At 56.0% G+C, this 9,232-nt stretch overlaps 1 protein-coding gene across 1 annotated transcript in view; it reads right to left on the reverse strand.

Annotated features, from left to right (window-relative positions):
- Positions 1-548: 548 nt before the first annotated feature.
- Bpifb4 (BPI fold containing family B member 4) overlaps positions 549-9,232 on the reverse strand; it is a 20,197-nt gene continuing 11,513 nt past the window's right edge. The window contains exons 11-16 of the mRNA XM_048810547.1: positions 9,025-9,195; positions 7,685-7,752; positions 6,336-6,378; positions 4,698-4,761; positions 2,965-3,041; positions 549-875 (exon numbers count right to left, since the gene is read on the reverse strand). Coding sequence (XP_048666504.1) covers positions 852-875; positions 2,965-3,041; positions 4,698-4,761; positions 6,336-6,378; positions 7,685-7,752; positions 9,025-9,195 — 447 coding nt within the window. The 3' untranslated portion in view covers positions 549-851. The remainder of the gene's footprint in view (positions 876-2,964; positions 3,042-4,697; positions 4,762-6,335; positions 6,379-7,684; positions 7,753-9,024; positions 9,196-9,232) is intronic.

Consider the following 9,232-nt stretch of genomic DNA (forward strand, 5'->3'; position numbering starts at 1 on the left):
TGGACCAGTCACCACCGCCTTTCTCTGTGCCTCGGTTTCCCCACTTTTGAAACCAGGGCCAGCCTTGTGTGAACCCTGTGGTGCTCTCGTGAGGGTCAGTGAGATCAGGCGGCGGAGTCTCAGTTCAGGGCTCGCCAGGCACTTGGTGCCCAGCAGACGAGCGCCCCCGGGAGGCTGGGGCGAGGGGAGCCCTGCTATCCTTCCCCTTCCACCCTCCTCTGGCCCCGGGGAAGTCGCGGCTGGGAATCAGGAGGGGAGGGGACCTTGGTCATCGTGGCTGTGAGATGTCTGGTGACCTTGAACTTGTGGTTTCTGCGTCCTGGCCCTCCCCGTGGGCTGAGGCGCGGGAAGGGAAACTGAGGCAGGAAGGACCCGCCCAGGGGAGTGCAGAACAAAGGTGTGGAGAGCTGGAGTAAAGCCCTGCTGCTCAGCCCCGGCCCTGGATGTGCCTGAGCAATCCTCCAGCCCCACGCAGCTCCGGCTGCCAGGCCCCGGGGGCGCAGCGAGGAGGGAAGGAATCAGACCTGTAGGCAGCAGCGGGGGCTGGCCTGGTGCAGGAAAGGGAATGTTTTATTGAAAGCCAAGATAACTCCTGGAGTCAGATCCGGCCTGAGGCCCAGTCCTCAGGGCCACCTCCTCCCCTGCAGAGCCCGGGGACTGCATGGTACGGTTTGCCAACGGGGCAGTGTCTGGATCCTTTCTGTCAGGTGGAGGCAGGTGGAGAAGAGGATTGGAGGCTGGGAGGGGCCTGCTGTGGAGGCCTCAGGGCTTCAGGGCCAGGGACCGTGTCCAGGCCAGTCCTCTCCAGGGCTGGTTCTGGCTTCTTCCAACAATGTCTCTGCCTCTGTCACTCAAGCGCTGAGCACCAGAAGGTCCTTGGAGGGCAGAAGAGAGAACCAGGTGAGCAGGTGGGGCCTGGGCTCTGGCCTCAGCTGCCGTGGACGGGGCGAGTGTGACTCAGGGGAGCGGTGACTCCAAATGGACTCGGTGAAGGGGTCCCGTGGGCCTGGGGCCTCCTGTTCAGAGGACCTTGGGCAAGACACAGCCCTCCTTGGCCCCCATCCCCCTCCCCTAAATAAGCCCCGCAGGCCTGAGCCCTCTGCAGTCCTCCAAGGCCCAGTCCACGGGACTACACAAAAGTTCTGCAACAAAATAAGTGATGAAAGTAGAAATCAAACCTCAAAGAAGAAAAATAAGTATCCAGGAGTTCATATCGACTAAGTAAATAACTGACAAAGTAAATGAATAAACGGGGGAGGAAGTTCAGTCCTTCCTTAAGGAAGAACTCCAAAAATCACAGTTAGGCCAACAGGACAGTGACGAATGGCAGACAAGAGCCACAGCCAGGGCCCAAATGGGTGGCGAGGGAGGGGAGGTCGTGTGCGGGTGCGAGCGGGACATGATGAACCCGCTGTGTCAGATGATCACGGTGCACCATGGAAGAAACACTTTTTGAACTAGAACTAAAAAAAAAGAAAGGTTGTGGCTCAGCGGTGCAGCCTGGCACGTGTGAGGCCCTGGGTTCGATCCTCAGCACCACATAAAAATAAATAGATAAAACAAAGGTACTGTGTCCAACTATAACTACAAATTTTTTTTGAAATAATAAAAATTTTAAAAAGAAGGTGGGGGAGAACCAGCTACTGATCAGTGACAAAGTGGAAAATAATAGCTTTTCAGTTGGAGGGACCTGGCAGGAGCCACCTCAAGCGAGTGATGGAAACAAATGTGTCCCACACGGTGTCCCTGACAGGGGGCTAGTGACAGCTCCAAGTTCCACTCCTGGGATGTCCTAGCCAAAAACACATGGCCTCAGTCCAGCCACGAGAGGATGGCACTCAGTCCAAGTGGAAGCCTATCCCACCCACAGGCCAGAGCTACCAGAAATGTCAAGGTCACAGGACAAGGAAGAGTCAGCAGTGTGACGGGCGAGCCTTTTGCAAAAGGAATTGTCAACCTGGGACAAAGGCTCCTTGGTTCCATCTCTGTGAGTCCCAAGGACGAATCCTGAACCCAGAGGCAGCCCCCCTGCAGCCATCCTTATCTTATGCTCACACTGACATGACAGACTGTTCCAGAACGCTTAGAGTGTCAGGGCTCAAGGGCACTACAGGAGAGGCTCGTGTCATCCTAAACGCAGCCCCGTGGGTCGGCCCTGGGACCAGCTTTTTTTTTTTTTTTAATAGAAGAGAAAACTGAGGCCCAGAGAAGTTAAGTAGCCCACCCAGAGTCACCCAGCTGGCAACTGGCAGAGTCGGGATTTGAACCCAGACTGCTGGATTCCAAGCCCTATTCTTTAGCCTCAGGGCTCTGCTGATGCCCTAATCAAAGCCATCTTTGAAAATAAAACTCCAGAAACAAAAATAAATAAATAAAACTTCAGAAAGATTGGAATGAAAAACAACAACAAAAAAAACATGTTCTAAGGGATGACTTGTGGGCTGCGCGTATACTGAGGATACGCCTGTGTTTGTTTAATGTCCCTGTATTTTCCAAATTTCAGACGCTGAGCACATGTGGTCCTTATAGTGGTGGCAAGAGCCCCTTCTTCTGAACTTCAAGACACCTGCCGTCTATAATTTGCCAACGTCTTCAGGGACGTTTGCCCAAAGTCCTGTGTCCCTGCTGGGTTTGGAAGGCCCCGTATCCCAGGGCCTTGCAAAGTGTCTGAACATAGTAGGTGCTCAATAAAGGTTTTCCCAGTGAGCGACACCACCTTCACCTTTGGGGAAGCCCGTGGCTGGGGAGCCTCAGCTTTCCACCTGGAGGATGGGGCAGCTCTGAGTGGGATTGAGGACTTGCCTTGAAGGACTCTCAGTGGCCCTTTTCTTTGTTCCTCCGTCTCGTATGTTGGAGGGAGAGGCCTCAGGGCCCCCCTTCTCTCCCTTTTTCCAATTACGGACCTTTATCTGTGGCCAGAGGTGAGGACAGAGGGCAGCGGGGACACAGTGCTGTTCCCCTTACCTCCAAGACGTCGATGTCTGCGTTGCTGAAGTCGATGTTGAGGATTTTGGGGAGAGGGACCCCGGAACCCAGCACGGCTGAAAAACAACCACAGCGGCTCGAGGTCAGGAGAGGTCAGCGCAGCCAGGAGGCCTGGCCATCTCCTCGCGCGCCTGCCGACCTCCCGGCCACAGCACACGGTCGCCCTGGCCTCCCTGTGGGTGGAGGGCTGTCCCCAAGGCTGTCCTGCTGGCCCATCCTCGAAAGGTTCCCTGACCCAGGTGACTGGGCCACCGCGGGACCAAGTGCCTCCAGCAGAGAGACGGCAAACTGTCACTGTCACCCTGCTGTGCCGTGGGATCCCTGCAGGCAGGACGGTGTCCCCAGCACCACAGAGCCCTGGACACAGCACAGAGGAGGGGACATGTTTGCTAAGTCAAGGAAGGGGCTGCCCGTGGGGACCAGCAAATGACAGGGACGGGGTTTGGTCCCGGGTCTCAAGTTGTCAGGACCAAGTGGACCTGTGACCCTTGTTCTAGAAGGAAGGATGGGAAAGGAGGGAAGCAGGGAGGGGGTGGGCAGGGGACAAGGCGCCTGGACCCCGCTGGACTTTTCAGGGGCTCTCGGGCTCTCCCGGTCCTGCCCTTTCTCAGGTATTGGGTGGGGCTGGTGTCTTCTGGACCCACTCCAAGAACCTAAGAAAAGTGACAGATGGCATTTCAGGGAGATGAAAGGACGTGCCCCAGTGCACCGCCCTCAGGGACCAAGCAGGCCTAGAGCCTCTGTCTCCTGTCCCCTGTCACCTCACCCGGCCCCTGACAACCTGCTGTCGTGCATGGGCTTTGTGACTGCTCTTTCTCTGTCACGGGGACTCAGCCTTCTCTGGGGCTGGGTCACAGAATAAGGCTCCATTAGACATCAGTGTCTCTCTAAATGAGCCCCGGCTGGTATGGGAGGTGACATCAACTGGGATGTGCCAGCCCACTTTGCCCCCAGCGCTGGATGAAGCAGGTTGGGGCTGAGGTCCCTGATCATCATGAGGTCACCCAGCTATCCCAGCCTCCTGGTGACCTCGAGGTTCCTCGAGTAGCCTCCCAATCCCATTCTTGAGACACTTGGTCTGTCCTACTCTTCAAGATGGGGAGGGAATCTTCTCAGTGATAATGTGGCTTCCCAGGGGACAGATTCTGAGTTAGGAGGTTGGGGACACTGGTTGGGACAACCTCAGCTCTATCTGCACCGACTGAAATTTTTCGAATCAGAATGTATTATCCGTGCAGTCCCTGCATAATTCAGAAGAAATCTGTGTTTAAAAAGGAGCCAGGCGATAAATTAACCCTAGAGAAATGGAGGAAAAGAGTTTAGAGGGAAATATACCCGGGCTCAGGTAATCGCCTCTGGGAGGTGAGACTTTCAAAATACATTGTTCCAGGATTTCTCAAGTTTGCACACATTCAGCTTTCAAGGTGATCAGAAAAACAAGACGCTCAGCCAAACAAGAAAGCGGCGGGATGGATTTGGAGGCCACACCACACGATGCCCCGTAAGTACACACAACTATTATTTGTTAATTAAAAGACATTTTTAAAATCAATTTTTGAAACCTGAAAAATACTTGCATTTGGAAGCTTAAATCAACGTTTCAAGTGCAGCCTCAGAACTGCCTCTGAGGTGGAATGCCTGTGAGTCCCACGTGTCCTGCACACCAGCTGTCCCCAGGTCCCCAGGTCCCCGGGCCCCCAGCCCGCGCTCACCGTTCATTGCGGGCATGAAGGCCAGGTCGAAGATCTTCCCAACCAGCACTTCCATGAGGCCCACCTGCGGGGACAGAGGACTGAGCCTGGGCAGGGGCTTCCCGGCTCTGAAGGCCCCTGGGGACCTGGGGCTGGGGCCCAAGATGGAGACCCAGAGCTGCTCGGGAGACTCTGGGAGTCCTGTCCACAGAGCCCCAGGACCCGGAACGGCTCAGCAGATGGCCCCAGGGCCACCTGGGTCACTGCTCCCTGTGCTGGTGGGAGGTGAGGCTGGCGGTCCCTGAGCCACAGGCAGGGCCCAGGGAGGCTCCCCTGGAGGCTGGAGCCTGGCGGGGAGGGAGGCTGGCCCTGAAGCACCCTTCCAAGGCCCTGCACCCTGCGGCCAGCACCCCCGGCTCCATCCCTGCTCAGCCTCCTTCACCTCTGACCCTCAGCTCCCGAGGTCAGCCCGAAAGGACACAGCCAGGGTCAGGGGAGGCGCCCAGAGGGCCGGCCTCCTGCGCCCTCTGAGCCATCCTGTCACCCACACGTTCTGCACCTGTGGGTGCCACCAACCGCGGATCCCAAATATTTGAAAGCAAATTCCCTCCGTCTTGGATGGGCACAGGCTCTCTTGCCATCACTCCCACAGTACAGTCTAACAACTGTCACCTGTCACTTAACAACGGGAAGCTCCTGGGAATGTGGTCCCCATGTGAGCGTCACAGTGTGTTTCATAAACCAAGATGGCTTTAATGTCACTAGGCCGTTTTGCCCTATGAGACTAGAACAGTCTCTGGTCCGTCGTTGAGGGGAATGTCCCACGTGGCCCGTGAATGCATTTATGTGGCACCGACATCCTGGGCGCCGCACAGCCATCCTAAGAGGATGGAAATGCTGAAGGTGGAGCAGGCCCCAGGCAGATGCCACGCCCTTGTCCACTTGGGGACCTTGGTGTCCCGGGGGACCCTGGGCCGATGCCCCTATGGATGGCAAAGGACAGCTGTGTCACCTCCCTTAACGTCTCTAAACCTTGGCTTCCACGTCTGAAGACAAGAGGGACTGACTCTCCCTTACGCTGGTTGTGAAAGTCCTTCCCGTCAGAGATCTGCAGAGTGCTCAGCGCCCGCCACTCAGTCCCACCGCGACTTCCGACCCACTGTCCCCTCCGGCCAGTCACTGAACCTCCCTGACGTCAGCTTCCTTATGGGAAAGTTGCCCAGATCCTAAGAACACTGTGAGGACCCAAAGAGAAACTGCCCAGCCAGCTGTGAGCCGGGACAGTTCTCCATCTAAAAATGAGCTGGGGACACGAATTTCACGGGCTGCAGATGTTCAAGAAACTCAAAAACAAGGAACAAGAGATGAATCTGCCCGGCTCACCCCAGGAAGCAAGCAAGGGCTCAGCTGTCAGCTTTTCTTGAGAGAGAGAGAGAGAGAGAGAGAGAGAGATTGACTCCGAGGCCTTGGTGAGGTGCAGGGACCCAAGAATAGAGATGAAACAGGACCCGGCCCTGAATGTCTCAGAGTCTCGGGCCCTTGGAAAGAGGATTCCAGAACCCGGGAGTAAGAAGGAGGATGAACACAAACCCAGCCCTGTTGATCTAAGAGGAGGAGACTGAGGCTCAGAGTGGCCCTGGGCCCCGATGTGGCACTTACGTCAAAGTTGCCCACATTCGAGGTCCGGAGGTTGAGGTTGGTCCTGCGGGTGATAATGTCAGCCCGTTAGAAGCAGCCATTACTGGGAGCCCGAGGTGCTGGGTTTCCAAAACTGTCTGAAGCCCTCCACCCACGACCTCTGGGAGCCCCTGGTCCTGGGGGAGTTGATGGGAATCACGTGGGTCCCGTGGACGGAGCAGTAACCATGGGCCAGACGCTATGCTCAGGGTGGGCAAGGTGCCTGTTGTGGCTTTGCCACCTATCGGCTGTGTGACCTTAGCCAAGGCCCTTCGCCTCTCTGTGCCTCTCTGCAGAGCGCAAGACGGCTCGGACTAAATGACAGAGTCATGGGTAACAAGAAGAGGACTCGGTGCTTTGAGCGTGTTTTCTTCCTCCTGCCACAACGCCTGAGTGCTTTTCCTCTCTGCAAAGTCTGCCCGTGCTCTGCCTGCTGGAACCCCGGCGTTCCCACGGCTGGGCCCCTGGCTGCATGTGGCCACCTTGGAACTCAGATGGCTGACTGATACCGTCTCGGAGTCCCCCCTGGTGGGACTCCATGAGCTTTTGTCAAAGGAAAAACTTGCGATGACCTAACGCGAGCTGAAAATTTGACCCATGATCTCATTAAATCTCAAAATGAGCATCTAGTACTTATTTCCGTAGGCTGACGTCAACAACTAACCAAAGACACTTCCAGGACTTGGCTCAATGCCCGGCACGTGGAAGGTACCCAATAAATAATAGCTATTATCTTTAGGAATCTTATTAAGTAGGGACTGTGGTCTCCATTTTCCCATGAGAAGACGGAGCCTCAGAGGGAAAGTCACTTGGCCAATGTCATGCGGCCAGACAATGGTCACATCAGGATTTGGACCCATATTCTGGAGTCCAAAGCCAGCACTTTTAACCATTCAATGCAGCAGGTCACATTCACTTGGGTTGGCTCCCAGCCCCTCTCTGTACTTGCTGTGTGGCCCTAAATAGGTAAATCTACCTCTCTGAGCCCTAGTTTTCTCATCTTTAAAAAGGAGCATCCTAGCCCTGACTTCCCAGGTGCTTGGGAGCCCGTGGCAGAGCCTGGTTCGTCAGCATCGAGGGCGTCTTGATTGCGGACACCGCTGCTGAGCGCTGGTTCTTCCTGTTTGAGTCACTACCTGGCTGGCCCCTGATGGAGCTCTTGGCAGACATGGGCCATTTTTGCCTCTGCGGCCTCTTGCATTGACCCACTCTGAAGGTCACTCCTGACACTAGGAGACCTCTGGTGCCCTTGGTGGCCGTCTGGGCCAGCACCAGCTACAACAGCCCCAAGATGGCTTCCTGAGGGGGAACCGGGGAAGCAAACCCCTTACTTGTCCAGCTTGGCATCGATCATGAGCTTATCCCCTTCCACAGAAAATGAGGCCAAGAGGTCGGTGTCCTGGAGGGAGGAGGAAGAGGTGACCGTCACTGCCAGCTTGTCAGGCTATGGTGCGGCCGCTGGATAGGAGCCCACTGACCCTGAGCGTCACCAAGGCTTGCTCCTGAGGCCCGGGCCAGGCTCCCTTTAAGCACAAGGCTCCCACACAGTAGGTTCACCTCCCCAGAGGAAGCAGGAGTCAGGAATGATAAAGGACCAACATTAACGCGTGTTTGCAAGTTAGCTGAGTGAATACTTCCCACAAAGACAAATGACACAGAATCCCCATGACTGGCACTGGGGACACTTACCAAGTCTCTCTGAGATGCCTCCGAGGGAGAGGCTTGAAGCCCAGGAAACTTGCTTTAGGAAAGCCATGCAGATGGGATTGGGCACCATTGCTGCCAATCATTACTGCCCCGTCCCCCAGAACAGGGCATAAAAGGACCAGACTCATCTCCCTTTTCAAGCAGAAACTTTGCTGGAGGAAAATCCCTCTTTGCTCTCCTGACCCTCCTTCTAATAAATAAGATCATAAAAGTTACATTTTTGAAAATAAAAATAAACCCCAATAAATTCATGCAATGGAATTAGCAACAATAACAGGGATTGCATGATGAAGAGCTAGGGGCGCTGGTTGCCTGTGACAGGGACCTAATCCATCACAAGAAGTCATCCTGAGGAAATGGTGTTTGAACTGAGGACTGAAGGATGTGTAAGCTTTGACTAGATGAAGAAGAGGGAGGCAGAGCCATCCAGGCAGTGGGGAGGGCATGTGCAAAGGCCCTGAGGCAGGAAGGAGGTTGGCATTAAAAGGAAAGAAAGAAGGTTGGAGATGGAGCTGGTGAGAGGACTCTGTGAGGCTGGGGCAGAATGCAGCCAGACCAGGCTGTGGGCCAGGAAGTCAGGGCTGCATCTCTGGGGCAATGGAGTCTGGTGTCAGGGTTGAGCTGGCTCAGACATTTGTGCTGTTGATGGGAATGTCACACAGCGGGGTTCAGATTGGGTGAGAATTGGCTCTTCTAATCTGCCATCTGATGATGTCCAAAAGGACCCCACACAGCTGGCCTGTCATGCTCCAGCAGGAAACCCATTTCCCAGACCAGATGCAGCTCACTTGATCTCAAGCCCTGGGGGCGGGGACGGGAAGGCAGCGGGTGGGCAGGGTCCTGTGGCAGGGCCTGTGGGGAGTAGTAGGGCCCGGGAGCTCCGGGGGGGGGGGGGGGTTGGGGGGGGGGTTCGTGGGCTCGTGGCTTGAGGCCCAGCCGGGGCCACTGCAGCCCAGGCACTCACCACGTCGATGAGGCAGATGGTGGTCTCTACGTCATTGGGCTGGGACACCACGACCTCAGAGGTGGCGAACACCTGCACCAGCGCCTTGTCCTTCTGCAGCGTCACCGTGGGAGGGTTGGGCACCTGGATCCTGATGGTGAGCGGCCGGGACTCGGGGTACTGCTGGAACACCTGTGGGCGGGGCCGGCCGGTGGGCGGGGCCCTGGGC

Source organism: Marmota marmota, unplaced genomic scaffold (genome assembly GCF_001458135.2).
Source record: "Marmota marmota marmota unplaced genomic scaffold, marMar, whole genome shotgun sequence".
Lineage (NCBI taxonomy): Eukaryota > Metazoa > Chordata > Mammalia > Rodentia > Sciuridae > Marmota > Marmota marmota.